General features: G+C 42.5%; 1 protein-coding gene across 1 annotated transcript in view; it reads right to left on the bottom strand.

Annotated features, from left to right (window-relative positions):
* The window catches only part of slc12a5a (solute carrier family 12 member 5a), a 94,470-nt gene that overhangs the window by 24,300 nt on the left and 45,969 nt on the right, over window positions 1-24,201 (bottom strand). Inside the window, exons 2-4 of the mRNA XM_018756104.2 lie at window positions 17,687-17,781; window positions 15,341-15,472; window positions 1,177-1,323 (exon numbers count right to left, since the gene is read on the bottom strand). Coding sequence (XP_018611620.1) covers window positions 1,177-1,323; window positions 15,341-15,472; window positions 17,687-17,781 — 374 coding nt within the window. The remainder of the gene's footprint in view (window positions 1-1,176; window positions 1,324-15,340; window positions 15,473-17,686; window positions 17,782-24,201) is intronic.

Below are 24,201 nucleotides of genomic sequence, written 5' to 3'. Positions count from 1 at the left end.
TAAGGCAGGAGATGAAATGCCAAGTGGGGGTGGGGAGGAGACATGTCACTGCATTTGTCTGCTGCTTTACAAGTATATTTTTTGACATACATCTGAAATTTCTCCTTTGGCCTTTTTTGGACATTTGTAAGTAGTTACCCAAAACTAACACTGGTAGACCTTTTGCAATCAAATTTAGGGATATACATCGTTTAAATATATTTTTTTCAGGCGGGAAATGTTTAATCGCCTCCGAAGAAGGATAGGCATTTCCACACGGAGATTTTATGAGACATTTCAAATTATATTCATCATTAATAGAATAAATGTATCAGTTACAGAATCTTCCCTGTCACCTGAAGGAAGGCACAGGGTAAAGAAAGTAAACGGAAAGACCGTATTGGTTTTCTCCTGCAGAGTACACTTTACATGTGACATTTTATGTGTGCTCCAGGCCATAGGCATCCAAATGAACTGCTTTTGGCATCATTTACGAATGATGCCATTTGCAGCACAGCACTGTACATCAGAGATGGAAAGGGAACAAAGTGGGCAGGTAAGAAGCCTTGTTTTTTGTCCCACATCCGGATGAGTGCTATTAATAGATCAGCCTTCAATCCTCATACAGCTCTTAAACAGGAAATGTATTATCACAACTTGTAGCAAATCCTATGGATTGTAAACACGCGGTGGTAATGTATTTTATTAACATCGCTGTAATAACTGTGACCTATCTATCTATTTATCTATCAAAACCTACAGTATTTCCAAAAAAGATAAAAATTATGGTACTTTGTACATTAGTGATGTTATCACACACACGCACAGAATGGCCGAAACCACTTGTCCCAAGCGGGGTCACAGCAGGCCGGAGCCTAACCCGGCAACACAGGGTGCGAGGCTGGAGAGGGAGGGGACACACCCAGAACGGGACACCGGTCCATCACAAGGCACCCCAAGCAGGACTTGAACCCCAGACTCGCCAAAGAGCAGGACTTGGCCAAACCTGCTGCAGCCCACTAGTGATGCTGTGTCTTCAGTTATTAAACATGGGAAACTTATCCCTAGTATATGTTGTTTCAGTATGTATAGCACCTTTCCCTCCATTTCACCTGCTGGGGAAATGAATGGCATTATGATGGAGTACAAACTGAGTGAGGGTACTATGATGTGGGGTGGCCAAGGGAGGGTACTTACGGTGGAGCAGCACATGAAGACAATGATGAAGGTGCCCAGCACCCCGCCGATGCCCACCAGCCAGGTCATCCGAAGAAAGAGGATGACGCCAAAGATATTTTGCAAGCAAGGCAGGTAGACGCCCATCAGGGTGCCCATCCTCGGAGCCTGGAGAAGGGATTGGGTTGTGGATGTGGAGATATGAGAAATATTAAAAGCTGACAAACATTTTCTAGGTCTTTGGCCAAAGACTGGCTTGGTTGCCTCTGTAGGTTCATGCCATTGTACTCCTGTCCATCCTTCAAAACACCACACCCTGCCTATCAAGTATTAGACACACAGGTGGCCCACAGAGATCACTGAGCAGAAGTCTGAGCCCAAACACCTTTTTGTTCAGCAACCAAAAAATAATTAGACGTGCAAATGGGCTTATTGTGGCTGATCTCCACAGATGGGGCCTGGAAAACGAGGGCCTTCCTGCACAGTACTGATGGATTACAAGGGCCACTGGGGAATGGCTGCCTAGGGACAGGACTCCAGAGATCTAATTCCAATTAGAGGCAATGGGCAAGCGAAAGAAGCACTGCGGCACAATTGCTGGTGGCCTGCTGCAAAGATTTCAAACCTAGCTCACCTCCCCTTAAATACCCGATGAACTCTGCAAATTTCATGTCTTTGATCATTTTTTTAAAATGCACTGCAGTGAGTAGCCTTGTGGTTTCTTCTGTCATCTTGCTGGGTTTCAAATCTACCTGCTGCTGTAGAACCCTTGATCAAGGTACTTACTCTGAATTGATGCAGTAAAGCATGCATAAACAGGTAAATCAATACAAGTGGCTCAATGTACCTCCCATTGGTACACTGGACCTCACGTACTCACTCACTATGGGCAATTTAACGTCACTAGTTCACCTGAATTGCATGTCTTTAAAATGTGGGAGGAAAGTGAAGCACCCACAGGAAATTGCATAAAGATACAGGAAGACCCCCACACAAAGTGAGTCACATTCGAACCTTCGCCCCAACAGCTGAAGTGTAGTGAGGTGACAGCACTACCCACTGAACCACCACAGCTATCACATGTAATGAGGAGAGTTTGGACTTCTACGATACGAGAGCAATGTCCAGTTATTGAAGCCAGGCTTGGCTACGACATCCTGAAATCTCTAGAGCTTCATCTGTCTAACAGATGGTGAGAAGTTGTTAAAAAAAGGCTCTGTGTTACAAACAGACTGAAGAGGAAGGACACAACGACCTCATTTGCTGACCAAGACCAACCAAAACTACAAATTGTTATTTCCATGGATATTCTGTCATGATCAAGCATCTTGGGCTTACACCCTTATGGTCAATTAATTATGGCACGCATGTTAGCTCATAGGGAAGTCATCCGAACTGCAACGGCCCTAATTCTCTGATGTGGATAAACTGGTGAAAGAGTCATTGTGGCAATGCTGTAGATAGGAAGAAGTAGGACGAAATGATTCCTCTGCGTGGACGATTAATCTTCTTGGTGTGCTATCTACCTGGTATCATCTTGGTGAGAGACAGGCATCACTATGGTAACACTTAAGCAACTCAGCAATTTGCCTCTCCTGAAACGTTCATAGAATCACGGGCATCTGCCTCACTGCTGTAGAGATGAGGTTGAAATAGTCCCCCTTTCCCCACCATTTTGCATCAATATAGTTCAATTAGCCTCCCTTTCATGAAAACTACATCCAGACATTGTATTCCGCAGTAATGCAATGACTGAAATCTTTTGGAAAGGAAGGTAAATCACAGGAAAAGGTAATCACTCAATAAAATATGACTGCTGCATTGAGACCTAATGGGGAGGCATAAATGTGCTTTCTCATTAATGCACAAAATCCTAATGATAACCTGCAAACAAGACAGGGCAAAATGAGCATGGATGTGTGAATCAATGAAACTCATAACATCCTCTGACTAACAGGCGACATTCACAGTGAACCACATATCACAAACTGGGCTTCGGCTAGTCATAAAATTGTTTTCTTTTTCGTAACTGATATTGTGTAAATGAATTTTTTTGCACAACTTTACCCTGTTGTGTAATAAACAGAGTAATTCTTAGACACATTATTTTCCACAATTAGTGTCATTATTTTCAAACGGTATCCAGCCAAATCACGCAGCACATACTTGGTGTAAGGATTGTAGGCACAGTGAAGAAAGGCGCTGTCTAAAATTGGGGGAGCAAAAGCAATTTTTAACATGAGAAGCAGCTATTTTCAGTGTAGTTTACGAGGCACACAACCTTCTGAAGTCCCCTGTCTTCTGTTACCATGACAACACCGAAGGTCGAGTTTCACTCCATTTCAGGTGCATAATTTTCTTAAAAAAAAACTTATTATATAATATGTTAAGATTAGTCAATAAGGACTGTTTTGCTACAAAATAAACCCACTTTGCTTTAATCAAATAGCACAATGGCTCAATTTGCAAGCCTTAATTAAATCAGAGAGCCCCTGCAGTTGTGTATTAGAATAGCTCACGTACAGACAGCGGAGAGACGGAGAGGTGACTCAGACTGGACGGGAAGCCAATGTGGCACAGCAGTGGGAACATGGAAACAGGACAATGACAGTAGTGTAACCTGGAGTCCCATTCTGTGCCGCATCACTAAGCATTCCGTCAGGGCGCGAAATTTCAACAAGCAGGCTTCCCAACATCTGACCCAAGTGAACGTATTTGTCACCTGTTTTTTATGTCTTCGCTGTTTATATATTTATATAGCATGTTTTAAATAGGGAACACAAGAAGAAAAAACAGCAAACAGCTTTTCCAGAGTAATTCATATCACCGGATCTACTAAATTCATGTTTATTTAGCTCATATCAAGGTGACTTATAATGTTTGGCTTGTATAGTAAGCTTCTTATAATTATTTACAAATTTACACAAGTTGGGTAATTAATTTTTTAATTTTTTAAGTGTAGCAGTTCAGGATAAGGACCTTGCTCAACGGTATTATAGCAAGACTGGGGACTCAAACCCTTGTCTTTCAATTGCAAGGTAGCTGTTCTAACCACTACTGCACAGACATGTGTAATTAGGTCTTAAAGGTGCCTGCTTGGAATTTCTTCTCTGCTGAAAATGTTAACACGATCATAAAAACTAGTTTTGACTCAATAACTACTGAAGAGGCGACCACTAGTAAAGACACTTCACTGCGCTTCATCCATCAGGACATTATGAAAAGAGATTTCAGGGAAAAGTTGGATTTCAAAGACAGCAGTCAGAATTTCACCACAAAAGAAAAATCAGTGGAAATGCAAGATTAGCTCCATCGGGAAGGGTAAACTGAAGAAATTCGAATGACAGGAGGAGGAGGGGACAGATGAAGGTGGGTCAACCAGCAGATGAACCTCAAGGATCACAAAAGGTTGAACCAAAAGTGATCTTGAGGAAAAAGAACAATGAATGAATGACTGAGGAGGTGAACACAGGTTGCGCGAAAAGTGAACCACATCAGAAGAGGTGTGTACAAAGACAGGTTTTCTCTGACTTGTAACTATGGAGACGAAAAATATAGAGGTTTGTAAATAACTGAATCTGCTGAAAGTCTCCCTGTGTGAGCTGAAATCATACAGTGCGAGCAGCACAAAGGCTTCTGAAAGCTTCACTCATCTGCCATAAAGTACAAACTACCCCACTGGCCTGAGCACCAGCCAGTCATTTTTTTTCTCCCAGAATTCAGATGTTGCACTTTCGGAGCCCCGGATTCCAGCAGAGAAAAGAAAGAGGAGATGACTTTCAGTTGAAGAGCAACTGACTATGGATGCAGACAGCTGTGCAGAGGAATGAACTACAGGTTTTCTCTGTCAGCTGATATGCAGCTGCCACAGCCTTTCCATATAACAGGATTAAATACACAGCATATAATATATTGCTTTGTTGGGCAAAATTTTGATGAGTTGTTGGGTTACCGTTGCTACATAAACAAGAAATGTTACACTTCAGATTTGAAGTGCAATAAAACATTTGATTCAACAGGATCAGAATAAGAAGAAAATAGTACATACATTGATATATAAAATGGTTTTTATTTTGGATTGTTGGGAGAATTTTTGTACGCTTCTGTTGTTGTTGACGACACTACGAGGCCACCTTATAGGGTACGCCTGTTTGATGTGAGCAGCAAGCGAGATATACCAGAATGCTTTTGTCCAAGTCAGTTTAAAAGTTTTTTTTTCTACTAATCTACTTACACTGATTTATCTGTTTATAGAGCAGGACATTACCATAACAGTTCAGGGTAAAAGCCTTGCTGTAGGCTGCTAGATTTGGAGCAGACATTGAAATCCAGAATTTTCTTATTTCAAGGCTATGACTGTAACCACTGGATGACCTGCAACCTTTTCGGTAGTCTCTGAAAATGCCTCATAGCTAATGATCCAGTTTTCCATATTACCATGTCTCGCACTGCGTGTGACTTCAGGCTAATTTCTTTTAATACCATAGCCAGACTCTGCAGCACACACAGAATAATCTGTTGTACACTCTTTCCTACTGGTGCAATGGAAATTTTCCCACTCTTCACAGATCCCCGCTGACTTCTATAGAAAAAACAACAACAAGGATGGGAAAGATATATTTACCATCAGCCTAGACAGGATATTTCGCATACTTGGCTTCACTTGAATCTGACTGGCAAAAGATAATTGGCTTCCAGTCCAGTCCGTCTCTGAACTGTATAGAGAGACTTGCGAGGCAGTAAGATAAATGCGGTTGTCTCAGACACATTACCAGTGTAACACGAGATTAAAGTTCGTTGGAGATGAAGGATTGTTTCGTTATCCCAGCGTCTATAACAAACAAGCTTAGATGTTCAAGCATTTATCACCAGGAGGACTGGGTTGAGAACAACCCTTCAGCATGTTATAAAGATGCAAGGCTTCTTTCTGAACCCATAACAGTGTGTAACACGGATGAAATGCACACAGTTTACAAAATGAATGCAAACAGGACATACTATTTGAACCTCATCCTAATTACTCACTTATGAAGCATATTAAAATATTAAAAACAAAAGATGTTTATCCAGTTGAGGTAAGCAAATTGGTAGATTTTGTTGACATACTCTTCAGTAAATCATCTACTTGATTGCTGATCAATGCACCGTCCCCCAGATGAATATATTAAAGCCAGCCGGGAATCCAATATGACAATGGATTTCCAAGGAAGCACGATCATGCTCATCCTGTAATATGAGACAGAATAAAAAATTCTGGAATAACTTTGCATCTCTGAGCAAGAAATAAAATGTTCAGTCAAGGATGGAAACAAGTAGATGGCCAAGAAAGTGAGAGAAAGTGGGGAAAGTCCGTTTTCTAAATTCTATGAAAAATCAAGCGAAAAAAGAAAATTAATTATACGAGAAAATATTTGTAGCCGCAGGGTATTAGTTCAGTTACTAAGTGCATGCAGGGCTCACTAATTTAGTAGCGAAAGATTTGGCAATGCCAAAACTTTCGCAACTAAATTACTCAAACCCATGTGCATTTAGTAACCAAAACTAATTCTACCCTGTAGGTCATCCTCAGATGTCTCATGTTTATCAACAATACTGGAAGAATGAAATATTAAATCCAAAACACTGCATTACGTCACTAACTGTCAAGAGTCTTTGGGATTCCTCATTTCCTCTGAGCACCACATATGGAGTGGGGCTCAGGGGCTGGGGTGGTGGAGGCCAAGAACACGTCTGAAGCAATGCACTCTGTTGCCTGAGAGACAACAAAGCGACAGAAATGTGGGCAGTGTAGTGGGACAAAGCCAAAGGCCCAGCTGTTGGGCTCAGGTGCGGAACTCCCCCCCCTTCAGGAGGACCATCCAGCTGCTCCAGGACCAGAGCATGCCACCCGGCACCTCTGTCCCCAAGGTCTCCCACCTCGGATCAGCAGCTGGAAGTCACATGTGGAGACTGTCCTTTGGGCTTTTAAAACATGAACAACAGCTACTTCCAGACATTCATTTCAACCTGTTGTAAATCAGCATGCCATACACCATCGTCAGCAACCGTTTGTCCCAAGCTGGGTCACAGTGAGCCGAAGCCTTACCCAGCACCAGTCTGTCGCAGGGCACCCCATGAAGGGGTCAACCCTCAGACCCCCATGCAGTGGGCACCGGCTGGACCTGCCATGCCACCATGCTCCCCCATGCCATACACACTGTATGCTAATGCATTGGAGTGGTTAACATCTAGGATTTGTAACCCAATGATGAACAGTTTAACTCTCAGTAGGGATCCAGCTATTGTACCTTTTGACAGGTACACACACACACACACACACACACACACACACACACACACACACACACACACACACACACACACACACACACACACACACATTTTCGGAACCGCTCGTCCCATACGGGGTCACGGGGAACCGGAGCCTAACCCGGCAACACAGGGCGTAAGGCTGGAGGGGGAGGGGACACACCCAGGACGGGATGCCAGTCCGTCACAAGGCACCCCTAGTGGGACTCGAACCCCAGACCCACCCGAGAGCAGGACTGCGGTCCAACCCACTGCGCCACCGCACCCCCTGTCTCCTTTTGACAGGTACTTACCCTCAATTTGTTTCAGCAACATATTCATAGGTATGAACTAAACTTAGTAACAATGCTTAGTTGCTTTGGCTGAAAGTTACAGGTAAATAATTAAATAATTATAATAACACTACGTAATGGATTGGGGAGGTGGTGGCGCAGCAGGTTTGACCGGGTCCTGCTCTTCAGTGGGTCTGGGGTTCAAGTCTTGCTTGAGGTGCCTTGCGACAGACTGGTGTCCTCTCCGGCCTTGCACCCTGTGTTGCCGGGTTAGGCTCTGGTTTGCCACAACCCTGTTTGGGACAAGTGGTTTCAGACAATGTATGTGTACTTGATGAATTTTTCACATCTGCATAATGAAAGTCTGTTGTTTGCAAAGCAACGTTTCTACAGAAGGGGGTTGTTTCTTCTAGTATGAAAAGGCTTAGCATTAAAACCAAAATAATGCACCAAATGACAAAATCATTCACAGAACCTCTTGCCTCAGCTGCACAGCTGTGGTCTGAAAAATGAAGACACCCAAACCAATGAGCGGCATAAAGTGGCTTGTTCAAGTATTCGGTGCGAATAGAAAGGCTTGCGCACGCGCATATTTCACGTGAGGATACTTTAAAAGAATGTTGATGTAATTTATTTTTTTTTTTAAATGCTGTCTCTCAAACCTTACTCGTATGCTACCCATCCACGAATTAGTAAAGACACATAAATGCTTTTTGAAGCATTACCAGCCATGCGTAAGTGTCTGTTGTCAGGGAGATCATCGCCTTTTCACTAATCAGCACTCTGAACAGGCGAATATGACAGGGCAATCCAAACATCTATTCCACGCTCAGTTATATATGCTCTGTTCAAAGAGACTGGGATGACAATCTGATGAGGTTCAAATAACAAAGAAATCCTTTCTGGAGGATGTCATGTGCTCGGCAGAAATTCCGCTTCTAAAGAACAAATCGAATTACGCTACCACATCTCAGCACTATTTTTCATCTAAGATTCCTATAATGTGATTTTTATCCAGTCTTCTTACTATTGATTACTTTATCTGACTCTTTTCTCCAAAGCAACTTTCAATGTTAAGTCTAAACACTACTCTACTTACAGTGATGTGTTCAGACATGTTTAGACAGGTGGGTAATTTTTACCAGTTCACCCTAACCACCTCGATCAAGGGCACTATAGTGGGAGCAGTGATTGAAACCCAGGTTCTTCAATGACCAGGCATCACTACACCACCTGCTGCTCCTACTATCCCTCCTGAAAGCATTTATTTACTACAAGACTCCTGATGCTGTCACTGACTTTGATAAGAAGACAGTAAGAGCAGCTTACATGTGCAAAGAACTCATGGTACTATGATATATACAGGTCAAAACATCCGCTTCAAAGAATTTGAAGTGAAAACAAAACTAGTGATATTTCACTTAAACAACACTTTCAAATCAGTGCAAGTCTTTGACATGTGATAGAATGCAGTATAACTACACCATCGGTATTGTTTCATAGCGCACGGATGAGAGAAGAAACGAGAGCGAACGATAAAGAGGGAAAAAAGGGACAACCTCAGAGTAATGATACAGAGCTGCGTGTTCTGCAGCTCTTATCAAACTTTGTTATTGTATTGAAACGAAACCAGGAGAAACGATGCAAAGATCTATGAAAATACAGAGATTTAAAAATTCATGGAGTACGGTGGAGAGTCACGAATAGAGATGCTGTGGTTAATGCATCGGGAGAAGATATTTACGATATGGAAGAATGTGAGAAACACTAAGAGCTGAGTATCACGTCATTACAGACGTGAAACGGTGCAGAGAAGCACATCAACTTGGGGTATGGTGTCATGAAGACAGTGTGGGACAGCTGGTAGTGTGATGGTTAGAGCTACTGTTTCTGGACCCACAGGTTTAAATCCCACCTCCAGCTGAAGTACCCTTGAACAGGGTTCTTGCTCCAATATTGCCCAGCTGTATAAATAGATGAGTAATTGTAAGTTACTTTGGAGAAAAAGCCAACTAGATCAATAAATGTGTGCAGATGTCACTGAGAGCATCTGGTTGGTTCATACTGTTCTAATGGCTGATTAAGTGCTTATTTTTTTACTTTACATATTTTACTTCTGGTCACATTAAGGAAGGGTTTCAAAAAACCTCTCTCCCGATCCCACATCTGCTGCATAAATTTTCAATACATTATCCCTTAAATTAAAAAAATTGTCTCAAATAAATTCTACTTACAGCTACACAATGTACACTGAAAAAGTGGTGGTATGAACTAATTGAGTGTACAGCAAGAGAACAGCATCTACTAAATCAATACAAGTAAATGTAGCTCTAAATGTACTTTACATTATTATTAATTTTTTCTCCTCTGGTGTTTGTTTTTACATGTTTTTACTCTTTTAAGGATTCTTCATTTTATCTTTTATTGTAATGTCCCATTATATCATTTGGCCTCTTTTTTTTGTTTCCTTTGATGCATATATTTCTGAGATACTGCAGAAAGTTCTAGAAAGAATGCATCCCTGTTACTAGTAAATTCCACTAGCTGGGGCTGGATGCTGAAGAACGTGGATGGTTTGAAACACTCTTCACGTCAGAGGCTAGCACACACGTATGCAAATCATGGGGTCCCAGAGGTCCTCTGTTTTCGGCCCCGCGTCGTGTCCTTTCTTTTCTCGACCAGTCGATGACCCTCAGTTTACAGCCAGCAAAGACGTGGCCTTCTGGATCAACGTTGGCTGCCCAGCTCTGCCCTCTTGGCCTGCGGCAGTTCGCCCGGAGGTATAGTGTATGGGGTGGACACAGGGAGGGAGATAAACGATATGAGGGAGAGGACCCAGGAGTACCACCTTGACTTATAGCAGAAGAAAGAGATTATGGGAAGGTGGGGATGGTCGAACGCTGTAGCACGGTCTTCACGCGCTGCTGCATGCGTACAACCTGACGGCGCTAATGTGCTCCTGCTCCAGTGGGATGAATTATTGAGCGGCGACCTGAGCAGGAGGGATGGGGGAGAGAATCGGATGTGATTGCCAATGACTTTGACCAGATTAAGCAGGTTTACGGAGGCCAGATGGGGAGAAGAGCCGGCCGGCACCGGTCCAGAAAGGCCAAACGCTGCAGCGACCGCAGGCCGCAGAGCTGAGCCCCGTAACGTCCCGCTGGGTAGCCGCACCCTTAATGTTCCTGCTCGGCTGCTCAGGCGGTATTTTCAGCCAAAGTGACCTGCATCCCCTAGAGCTGTACACCGCAGCCATTAATACAGCCAGGCATCTTACAAAAACACTGCCCGTTATTTGCTGTTCCTGGCTCAAGGGCAGAAGAGCAGAGTCCCTCTTAAACCCTTCTGTCACAGCTACAGTTTACATTTATTCATTTGGCAGATGCTTTTCTCCAAAGCGACTTCCAATGAACTCTATGTAGTGTTATGAGCCCACACACCTTATTCACCGTGGTGACTTACACTGCTAGATACACTACTTACACTGGGTCACTCATCCATACATCAGTGGAACATACTCTCTGTCACTCACACACTAAGTTCCATAACTTTTGAAAAAACGTCATTGAGTTAAATACCTTCAACCATGCAGTGTTTGGAAATTGCAATGGCATCAGTGATATTGGCTTATTCCACTTAATATAACATAATGAAGACTGGCATCCTGTCCTGGGTGTGTCCCCTCCCCCTCCAGCCTTGCGCCCTGTGTTGCCGGGTTAGGCTCTGGTTTGCCGCGACCGTGTGTGTGTGATAACATAATAAAGGTGTTTTGGCGCCTTTGAAATTATTCAGAAACTTATATTTGGAAATTAACATTTGAAATTCACTGGTTATTTGTTTCACGAATGGTCAAGTTAGACATTTTCAACTACGTAAAAATTTATTCAGTTTTAATTTTGTTTTATTCTCCTCTTTATCTAAAATTTATTTCTTCAACAGAACAAATGCGACCTGTATTATCACACCCAGCTGACAGATGGTAGTAAAGAGCTCCTAAACAGAGCAGGACTATTAGACCACCTCACTTCAACTCACTTCCACAGGTTTTATCAACTCTGGTTTATCATTGCTCATCATGTCTGGTGTTCCTGAGCATTTATGGGAATGATCAACAGTCCACACTGAACTGGAGCTAAGGGACACAACATATTTTATTAAGCCATTTTAAACTTGTTTGAACTTTAATCCAAGTTTTTATTAAAATAAAAAGTCTCAAATTATTTTTAAAAACTTGCTATAGGTATTTTGAAGATTCTTACAGAACATAACTTGTATTATTAAACTTTTTTGAATGAGACTTAGTTGCAAAAGTGACATTAGAGTTACAAACAGACTGCTGCCGCATTTGTGTTCATAAACAGAAAACCAAGGTCCTATATAAGTATACGAGAAACAAATTAAAAAAACCGTCATTAAGGCGGTATTTTTCAAAGAGTGGCAACCTGTACCTTGGTCTCAATGCTGTTCTTCTATCCAAAATAAGAGAACAAATTGGCTGCATATGCAGGGGCTGACAGTTCACACCGAAGTCTGAAGAGGGGAAAAAGGCGCCTTTCTGTAGAATGAGAAAATGTGATCCATTCCTAATTAAATACCTCTCGCTATGATGTGGAGATTTCCGCTGAAGCGCCAGCTGATTGGAGAGCAGATGCTTTGGCACGGGGAACTAATTAAGCGAGGAGCCGAAGACGTGAAGAATTATCTCCGCCAAGGAGGCCCTGATGAAGAAACAAATCCAATATTTTTTCCGAGTTTTTTCCTCCTTTCTCGCACAAGAATGGATACTCATGTTGGGTTATTCATCGCATTATTATCACTGAGGCTAGAAGTGTTTAAAACCTTGTTATGTCTTCGTGGCAATTAAAAAATCGTCAAGAATCTTAGACTGGAAACAAACGGAACATGGGTATCGGGAGGATCAGACATTTCGGTACAAATAGGGGCAGAAGTTAGCAGCTGGCTGAGGATGTAGACTTCTAGGCAAAATAATTGACTCAATTAAATAGCTTCTGTGTAGTCACCTTTACAAATGCACAATGTTTATATAATAAGCTGTAAAACGATTCACTTGAGTAATTACAATAATAAAGGAGAAAACCTCAAGGAGAATTTTCATTAATATTAAATTCCTTCCAAAGTTACTTACACTATTAAGCCACTTACAATATTTCACCCATTTAAACAGCTGGATAATTTTTACTATCAATTCAAGGTAAGCATCTTGTTCAAGTGTACTACAGCAGAAGGGGGGGCTCAAACCCAAGTCTACGAAACTGCTTTTCCCGCATTGCCACGTGTCTGTCATTGCGTCTGTCATTGTGTCACCAGATGAAATCAGTACCACACTTCCTGCATTGAATTATTCACCTCAAACCACAGTATTATTATTTCATGGCCATCCAAAATGTCACTTGTCACAACTGAGCTTCCCGTGGCAATGTATTACAAATAACGTTGGCAAGGGGGGCCTTTATATGAAAGCAATATCTCCCACAGTGCACATTTGCTTTCGCCCAAATCACATTTGTAGAGCTTGATATTTTCGCCAGGAGAGGTCATACTGAATATACTTTATAGAGGTATATTCCTAAATAGCATAAAGGTAACCAGAATAATCTTGCAAACAAAACGTACATTGTCAAAGATTTGCATCTGTGGAAAACAAAATCCCATCCGTATCCATCCATCCATCCATCGCCAAGAACTGCTTGTCCCGAGTGGGGTCGTGGCGAGCCGGTGCCTACCCGGCAACACAGGGCACAGGGCCGAGGAACGCACCCAGGACGGGACAAGGCAGCCCAAGCAGGGCTTGAGCCCTGTCACGCCCCCGGGAACAAGCAAAGCGGAGACACCTGCAGCCAATTAGGAAGACCCGGGAAAAAAGGAGCCCCGTGCCCACACGTCAATGCGGATTCTTGCAATTCCCTTGTGCCTTTGCAGTCTCAGCGGCTTTGCCCTTCGTGCCTTGCCTGTTCTTTACGACTACCAGATTTGGATTCCCTGCATTGTGATGCTCACGCCCAGGAAGACCTTCGCCTGTTCCCGACCTTGATCTTGTCTTGTCCTTCAAACCTGGTTGCATGAATAAAACCAACCCGCGATTGGGTCCTCTACTTACTTGTCTCCAGTGTCCGTGCCTGACAAGCCCAAGATCTGCCACACAGCGGGCACCAGCCAAACCCGCCACGCTACTTACATTAAAATGTTTTCAAAGACGCTGTTATAAATGTGATTTAAACAGCAAACATTTGTTTGCTGAGTATTTGCAAACCTTTTAGCTTCTATTAACATTAGGAATAACTTTAATGGTGGAATTAAATTAAGTTTCTACTTTTTTGCTCAAATTAATAATGGAGCTAAATTCATTCGAATTGATGATGAAACTCTGAAGGACAAATTTAATTTTAATATTTAAGGCCAGTGTTAATTAATAATATCATGAATCGTGAAATAAAAGGGACTTGTTTGAATGTAAAGGCTAATTAAACATCATTTTTTTTGCCAGGTTTGCGAGGTTAGATGACCTCAAGGTTCAGAACATACTTAAGTGTCCAACACAGAAAATATGGTTTGCTATGGCCAAGTGACGGTCTAGATTCATCCATTTCTAGATTTGTAAAATTCTTTACAACTCTTTTGTAGTAGTACAGAAGTGTAAAAAAAAAACGCCTTTCTAATTATGGAAGAGTAACATAGACAAAAAGTGAAATCTATTAATTTCCCGTCAGGTTTACTGTGACTGACTGCATGTTCAACTGCGACATCAATGGACAAATCTTGGTTTCTATAGGTCAGGAGAGTTACTCACCTGAGTTATCCTCACAGTTTGAGTACCTCATTGTTTACAAACATCTAATTGATTCGTTCAGCTTATTCATTTAGCTGATTCATCTTATTAATCATCTCGGGTTTAAACATAGTCTTCTGGTTGCAGTTCTGCCCACTTCCTGTTGAGCTTCAACTTTTCCCAGACACTGGATTTGTGCTTCAGTCCTCTTTCACTACTTTTATTTTACATTAACCTTTATTAAATTAGGTGCTGGTTTTTCTCCAAAGCGGATTGCAATACTTGTTAGTATTCAGCTGAAACATTTTTCCTGTTCAACTCACAGCGTTGGACACACACATATGCATGGTCACACACACACACACACATACTGGGCACTTTACATTTATTCATTTAGCTGATGCTTTTCTCCAAAGCAACTTACAATGTTAGTATACCTGCAATTTTTTACCCATTTATACAACCAGGTAATGTTACTGAAGCAATTTAGGGTAATTACCTTTCACAGGAGCACTCCAGCCAAAGGTGGGGATCAAGCCTGTGACCACTGGGTCCAAAGGCAGCAGCTCGAACTACTACGGTACCAGGTGTCCCAGCTTAGAGTCATGAAGCCACCTGAAACCCATGTCTTTGGACTGAAGGAGGAAACTGATGTGTAAAGCTCCTTTGCTCAAGGTTCTCCCACTGGGACATGAATCCTGAGCCTTGTGGTTTGTGCTCGTGAATCCAGGGCCTGGATGTTGCCCTCCATTGTGGCCAGGAGTTCCATTCCCAACTGTGTTTTTGTTCATGGAGTGTTTGAGGAGTGCACTGTTACCTTGACGGGCTTCTTGCGCGCCTCCTCGTTGTTCTCGGCCTCCTCGTGCTCTTTGCTGCCCTGCGGGAGGTTGGAGTAGTTGGCCAGGCTGCTGAGCAAGGATGACACCATGGGGCTGGTGTCCATCTCCTCCTGTGGGAAGGCACACAGCCACCCCGAATAGATGGTGTTACCGTGATCGCACATCAAGGAAGACAAGAAGAACCTGTTCCTGACTGGTTGCAGGGAGCTTGCACAACCTCTCAATCTCTCACTGAGGAAACCAGTACCTGGTGTGGCCTATCAAACCTTACCAAGATTTGCTTCATGAACACTCTTTGGGTGAATTGTTGAGGTTATGCCACTTCATTCATCATATAACATCAAACCTCCTGAGTGCACAAGAAAGACACAGCAAGCTCTTCCTCAGCAAAAGCGTCTTGACCTTAAGTGACTATGGATGTTATAATGGTATTTACTGAGGCATCACATCTTTAGTGATTTCAGTCTCAATATTTACCACGTTATCAGCGTTCAGCAAGTTAAATATTTTTGATCACTCTCACAGACACATATGCTTAAAACATGTGAAGACACACACAAAATTTCAAATATACATACATGTTTATATTGAGTGAGAGAGAAACATTTATAATTCATGTGTAAAACTCATGCTGATATTCATTATATTCAAGAGGCCATCCATGTGACCTTCAAGCTTCCTGGCTGAAGCCCAAAGCTCCACAGGTGTGAAATAAATGGGGCAAGCAGGACTGAGAAGCTATCATCACCTGTGTAAACTGTGAAGACAGACCTGCTGATCGGAGCTCCTGAAGGAGCAACTGCCAAGCATGTCAACTTGCAGGGGGTATTTTTATCAAAACTGAATTTGTGCCAACAGCTAAATGCCACTGCTTACTCAGACACACAGTAATGTTCCAAAATGATGATGTCACGCCCCCCACTCCTACGCAACCAGAGACACCTGTGGCTGATCAAGGAATGGGAGTATAAAGGGCTGCTCCAGACGCAACGGATCGCGGAACCTTCGTTCAGCCTACTATGACCACTGGGTTAAAACCTGTTTTCATTGACTCCTTCCCTGTTCCCTTGTTTGTCTGCCTCCGTGTCATTGTCTCCCCCGGTTTTCCTGACTCATGGCTTGTTTTCGGACTTAGAGTTTTGGATTCTCCTTGTAACCACGTTTGCTCCTCGGTGACCCATTGCCTGTTTTTCGACCACGAGATTTCGCCTGCCCCTTTGAAAAAAGCTCTGAGCACCTGCAGCTGGGTCCATCGTCTCTCTCCGTGTGGAGACCATGACGGATTACAACACTAAAACATCCAGTTGAGGACATCTCAGCCAGCCAAAGGTTGTGAAAAATTTCTGAAAGCATTTTTGTAAGTTTGGCATTAAATTTAAAAGCCATTTTTACGACAGCAGTTCTGACAAGTTCTCCAACATTACCGCAATGCTCTCAAAAGTTGCTTTAGGTTGATTCTGAGACAATGTAGAAAAAAAAATTACATTTGTCGGTATCGTAATTTTTCTGCAAACTCATGATTTTTCAGTAATATCAAACTTTTTAAGCACATTGTGATTTTTCAGCAAACTCATAATTATTCAGTGATATTGTAATTTTACAGCAACCTTGCAATATACCATTGGCTAATCACAGCTTTATTAGCATGTTGTGGAAGATTTATGAAAAGGTTTTGTGCTACAGTAGGAATGGTTCCTCTCCATCAGGTTTTACGCTGCTGATGCACAGGACCTGTCCATGTATTCAGCAATTTTACAACATTTACAACGCTCAAAATCACACTCATATGTACTCTGTCTTCCACACAAATTGTAACTTGCAAATCAGTTGAACGTAGCAGAGCACAGCCTGAAAGCAATATGAAGATATTTTAGGGACCATGTGAAAAAATTCTGGAAAGTTAACATGGATCTAGGGAATACTGGTGAAGGTCACAGTCAGACCTTTTTACCATTGCTTATCTTCACATCAAACACTCTAAGAGATTTTGTTTCCTGGAGGTCAAGGAGGTCTCAGAAAGAATGGCAAGTGATTTGAAAATGAAAGCGCTATCGGCAAGGAAGGTGACTTCGGACACCTTCTTCTTTACCTATGTAATTAAGCTATGTTTTGACACAGTGCACCTTTAGCTGTGCGTCACATTTCACATTGGGTCGTGCTGCCAAAAAAAAAAAAAAAGAAAAACGCTGAGTCACAATCCTGTCCTCTCTGCGAAACCCGACTCTGTCTACCGGTCCTTTTGCTTCAATTTTCTCCCCATTAATCTGTGTCAATCCGTTTTTTTCATCACGAGGGTAGAAAGCTGCCAGGGTTAGGGGGCTTACCTCAAACAGGGCCATGTTCTTGCCATCGTACTGCTGACTTTTCTCCACATCGCTGCTGTTAATAAAGGGGCTGCTCTCCTTGGGGTTCCCATCACCTAGTGAAGACAAAGAGTGGGGAGATCACACATCACACAGAGCCAAAGACAGAGTCCCCTGCAATGTACTCTTACGGTGAATAAGACAGTTGATTACCATGTTGGGAAACAGACACAGTTCAGCTGCCTACCGTCTTTGGAAACACCAGATGTCTCCTTTCTTGAAATAATACACCTTAAATTTGAATGGCCATCAGAGTTGAAAATGGTGAAAAAACTTGCCATGCACAAACTGCACTTGTAAAGAACAGTAAGGCTTCATCCACCAGCGACTGCAGACGTGCCATTGGATCCCCTTGGAAGAGCTCAAAATAGTTTTCTTTTTAAATGGACCCCCCTTGTTTGGTAATATTTCTCATTTCCACAGTGGGGGTCATTGTGATACCACCAGAATGTCTGACTGAGATACATTTCAATTAGTATTTGAAGCCGTTGACCTTAGACCAAAGACAGCAAATAGAGCAATGGTCAAGGGCATGTACATCTCACCAATAGGAAAAAGTAAAAGCTATGCACGTTTCCATGAATACAAACATCTGTTTCACAACAATTATCTGACAAAGAATGAGAGTTTAATTACTTTGTCACAGTTACAGAACGCTCCCTTCATAGACCTTTTCACAACAACGATCTTGTAAGGGTTGCAGTCCTGCTTCCTCCTACGGTCGGTCTCTAGAGTCCAGTGTCAGTTGGCACATGACCCATGTCTCTCCTGGAGATCGCACACTTGCGGAAACCTTGTGTCCAGGTCTCGGGTGACCAGTTTTCTCCCCTTTGTGTCCCGGTCTCATGGTGCAAGGTCTATTTTTACTCATTATTTTTATGTGCATTTATTTTATTTTATTTATTTTTATTTTTGGGGTGACGCAGTGACTGCAGTGCTCTTCCCAACTGCTTCTCTCTGACCTTCCGAGGGAAGTCTGTCTCTGACTGCTGGAGAAGAATATTAAGTGCATGGGCCCACATGTCTATCCAGTTCCACTTAGTGCTGCCATCACCCCCTGCAGCATTTCCATACACCACGGGGGCTGCAAACAGTTTCCTTTCTGCCCTCCCCAATCCCTGTCAAGACGCGAGTACCCGTTGTGCATTCTAAAGATACTGGCCTATTAATAGTTGGATGTCTGCATGCCAGCTCGGAGAAGCTGTCCCCTAACATTAACCCAGGTGATAGGCTGATCTGACACATGCAATTTGTGGACGGGGCTTCCCCAGGGACCCTCTCTCATGGCCCCGGCCCTTCCCCAGGCATGCCAACAGGCTTACTCGACCCCCCAATGCTGTTATTACATCAAGCAAGTAAAGGAAATGCTGTTTTGGCTTTCACACTCCTCCGGGCCAGTTGCTAGTTCTGTATATCAATATGATTGCAGTGTTGTGAATTATTCATGAGCTCAATATCAAATGGGCTTTTGTTAATATGTGAAATATTCAAATTTAATATAATTTTGACCTGACTAATACCTTTCATAATAGTCACCTTGGTGAATAAGGTGTGTGGGCTAGTAACACTACACAATAAACATTGTAAGTCGCTTTTGAGAAAAGCGCCTGCTAAGTGTATAAATGTAAATGTAACTATCAGGCTTTAAGATGTGTCAATGCAGCAGTCAGTGGAAATAATTCTCAATCAGCAGAGAACGAGAGAGCAACACGCATCCTTCGGTGTTCATACGACAATGTCGCAATGATGGGTCACACATATGAGTGATCTTCAGTATTGCTGTAGCCCAGGTATGTTGACTACCTGCCTCATCTTAGCAGGACTTCAATGAAATTCAGAATGTCCAGGGAACAAAATCCTTGAGATGTGCTCCTTTAAGGGAGGATAAAAAAACTCTATGCCAGGAATAAAATTTTAAACATCACCTGTTGCCATTCTCAAATGGACAGAAAAAGGGATAAAATGTGTTGGGAGTTTAAAGGAAATTCTTCTTCTTCTTCTGATTCTTCTTCTTATTATTATTATTATTATTATTATTATTATTACTATTATTATTATTCACATCAGTATTAACAACATGTATTGTGCACAATTTGCAGACCGTCTCTGCATTACGTGTATTGCACTAATGGAAAACTCCCTGGATACAAGTGTCATACAGCTGTTATTTTACAAATTTTAAAACTTCATATAATCCACAATGAAATCAAAACTCCAATGAGTTGCAAAAGAATGTCTGCTTCCTATAGCCTGGATTTTTTACTTTAAAGATGCACAGTTTTTCCCTGTTAGGAACAGAGATGCTTTAACACAGATCCTAACCTCTACTGCATAACAAATCTCTCATCTTAAAAAATCCCTCATCTTAATAAATTTCTCATCAATTTTTAATGCACAACATCATCTTTTATCCAGCATGCTCAGTTGCCTTCTGAATTCTACAAAAGCTAAACTTTAACAAAATTGACCAGCACAACTGACCTCTCTGGGGGTTTCCTGTGCTGCCAGTCAATGTCACAATGGTTTTAATTGCCTGAGTGAAACTTCAAATTAAATCTAGAATGATTATTAACATGTATATATGCATTCTTTTGATGTTCTGTGTAATTGTCTATTCTTACCCAGACATGCTGTTTTCTGATGTCCTTTGACTATGAGGAGGCAAAATGTAGGGACACATGGCGGTGGAACACTGATAATTATGAAATGATAGTGTAATATCAAATATAAACTACATTATATGTCTACTTAGCTGTCACAATTTGAGAAAGTGACTTAGATTGTGAATTTTGTCAAATTAAAATACACACACACACACACACACACACACACACACAGACTGAAACAGCCTATCCCAAGCGGGGTCGTCGCGAGCTGGAGCCTAACCCAGCAACATACGGCGCACGGCTAGAGGGGGAGGGGACACACCCAGGACGGGACGCCAGTCCGTTGCAAGGTATCCCAAGTGGGACTCGAACCCCAGACCCACCAGAGAGCGGGCACAGGTCAAACCTGCTGTGCCCCCCCCATAATTAAAATACAGTTGGATATTTAATAAGTTAAAATTGTTTCTAAGTAAAAGAACTTTTTCTCCATTAATTGAAACTACAATAGTGGAATGCAGATGGAATGCCAGTAGCTGCTATACTAATAAAGAAACCTGTACAAGAGAGTCATTTTACCATCTATCTCTAAAATTCACTATTTAGCCTTTTCACCCTTTCAGTCAATACATTGTCCGTCCCCCGTCCCCCCCCACCAGCTTTCTCCATTAATCTTGTAAATGAATATAGACCTGTTTTCTAAAGGCTGATCCCTTGATCACTCCAGAAGAGATCCTTTGATATGCTATCAGCTAGGTGAAAATCCTCTGGTCTGAAAGTTTACTATCAGCTCAGCTTTACACATTTAATTGAACCATGCTGGTTCTGCTGGTCAGAAGTTGAGGGACAGTCCTACTAGATGTTCAGTTCAGTGATTATGTCATATATATATATACATATGTTATATATATATATATATATATATATATATATATGTCCAGTATGTAATTATTTCCACTTTAATAAAAACAAATTCTTGTGAAAACGAATTTTCATATCTATATTATATTATATTATATTATATTATTAATAGAACAAGTTTTTGCACTAGGCAAAGTTAATATCTTTTTAATCTGAAGACACCAAACCCGCCATAGACATGCAGCAACATACAGGGTCTCCCAAATAACTGGTACCCTGATAATGACAAACGAAAAAGCAGCGCAAAATAAACAGTGCAAATAAACAGTTTAAGTGACATCTTATCACACACACACACACACACATACACACATTATTCAAACCGCTTGTCCCATACAGGGTCACGGGGAACCAGAGCCTAACCCGGCAACTCAGGGCGTAAGGCCGGAGGGGGAGGGGACACACCCAGGACGGGACGCCAGTCCGCTGCAAGGCACCCCAAGCGGGACATGAACCCCAGACCCACCAGAGAGAAGGAGCCGGGCCAACCCACTGCGCCACTGCACCCCCAACATCTTATCAATATGCAAAAAAGTAAATTTTCACTCTATTTTGTAGGGCCAATTATTGATAGTATGACCTTGTCTCTGGGGCATAATAACATAAAGAAGCCCACTGTATTTTCTTCCAATAGATATGCAGAAAGGTCAACTTCCTTATCACTCTCTGAGAAACAGAGTGGTGGAAAAATGCTTTTACAGCTCTCACGCTTTTCTCCTTCTGGCACCATCGTTTCTCAGTTTGTGTGCTTCATTTCGTGAGAGCGTAATCGGGTCAGACAGCAGAGTAAAACCAACTCTACCTGATAAGGTACCTGAGCAGTGGAACCCAGATAAAAGCGAGAAGATGCGGTCAATGAGGAAACAAAGCTTGTCAATTGATGCAATGTCAGCACGGACTTGTGGGCTGAGCTCAAAAATGACAGTAAATACCTACTTTCTCAGAGCTGTAGCAGAGTACCAGCTCCACTCACACAGCCATACAGCGGGAACTCTTTCTTACATCACTGAAGCGACACCTTCATCCATGGTGACATCTGTCCTCGCTGGAAACACAAAGCCCTGGTCAAAGGGTGGACAGACTGAGAAGAAAAGAAGAGGGGCCAGGCGGAGAGCACATAGCACCGCAGTGCCTCCTACGGCAGCTCACTCCGATGTCCACGGACATTAAAACAGGAACACAGCATCACTCCTCCTGCAACGGCCCACAAATAACCCCAAAAATGCGCTTGTGTCAGATTTAATTTCTATTAGATTTAAACTGCGGTAAGCCTCCCTGCACCGCTTTCTACCAGAGCCATCTGGTAGCAGATTATTTATAAAAGAGCACAATAAATTAATAAATGTCACAAAAGCCATATCTCCACCCATCTGCTTTTTGTGTATTAAACATTGCAGACATAATGCATCGTAATTCTGTTAGCCCTCTGAAATCAAAAATGAAAATTCAATACTTTGTTCTTGAAACAACACTTGTCAGTAAAAAAATCTGATGGAGTGGCGCTCCTTTGCAGGGTGTCAATAACATTTTTTAAAGAAATTGTTTGTGAAGTTATTATGTTCCATATTTTAAAACCATTTCACTGCTTTTTCCATAAAAATTTTGGGAAAAGGGCACAGTTTTAACCTACGGTTCACTTACAAATTGTGTGGTAAATCCACTTTTTAAAAAGCAATATGAGTTTAATATTCCATTGCTGTAGAGGGGTGTGGTGGCGCAGTGGGTTGGACCACGGTCCTGCTCTCCGGTGGGTCTGGGGTTCAAGTCCCGCTTGGGGTGCCTTGCGACGGACTGGCGTCCCGTCCTGGGTGTGTCCCCTCCCCCTCCGGCCTTACGCCCTGAGTTGCCGGGTTGGCTCTGGCTCCCCGTGACCCCGTATGGGACAAGCGGTTCTGAAAGTGTGTGTGTGTGTATTCCATTGCTAATTTCATTCACGGTTAGGTTGTTAAAGTTACAAATTCAATTTGAAATTGTATGATCCTTCATTTGTCAAGTGCCTTACAAGTAGAGTTTATGAGCATTAATCATTTCTGGAGATGCCTGCACCTGGAAGGTCACAGTTCTCCTAAAAGCTTTGGTTTGTGTGAAAAAAAAATTTAGAGGTGAGAAAACACACACACACACACATTTTCAGAACCACTTGTCCCATACAGGGTCACAGGAAACCGGACCCTACCCAGCAACTCAGGGCATAAGGCCGGAGGGGGAGAGGACACACCCAGGACAGGACGCCAGTCCGCCACAAGGCACCCCAAGCAGGACTCGAACCCCAGACCCACCAGAGAGAAGGACCCAGTCCAACCCGCTGTGCCACTGCGCCACCATGCGGTGAGAAAATAGATATTTCATATTTCTCCATAATTCAACATGGTGTTCGCAAAGGAAACAGATCAAGTCAGTTCATAACAGTTTATGAACCATCTGTTGCCTTTGGTAGGTCCATCTAAGCATTTATGTAAGCTGTGGTGGACTGGGGACCCTTACGGGGGTAGGGGGTTCAAAGCTCTACTGACCCCTTACAGAGTCCAGTGAGCCAGCAGTAGCTATTTATCTTCCTTCTTGTGCTTAAAAGCAGCAGATGGCAGAGGGCCTGGGTTAAGAACATTGACATCTAATAAAATGGTTGTTGGTTCAAGTCTAAGAAGGGATTGTGCTGCACTGGCTCAATGGCCAGAACTAAACTGTAATTTGACTAGACTACAGGGGCGGAATGTTGTATAGCTCTTAACACTGTCACATTGCGAATCGAAGGCCCTGGGCTTGAATCTTGTGCTGCAGTCCCCTTGAGCAACACAATTATCCCATGATTATCCAGCCTTACAAATCCATCCATCCATCACCAATAACTGATTTTCCAATTCAGGGTCTTGGTGGTCCAGAGCCTGTCTCAGAAACATTCGGCATCAGACAGGATGCAACATGGATGGGACAGCAGTCCATCACAGGACGTGC

The sequence above is a fragment of the Scleropages formosus genome, chromosome 24 (genome assembly GCF_900964775.1).
Source record: "Scleropages formosus chromosome 24, fSclFor1.1, whole genome shotgun sequence".
In the NCBI taxonomy this organism is placed as follows: Eukaryota; Metazoa; Chordata; class Actinopteri; order Osteoglossiformes; family Osteoglossidae; genus Scleropages; species Scleropages formosus.
Note: the sequence above shows the minus strand (reverse complement) of the source record. Positions and strands in the feature narration are given on the sequence as shown.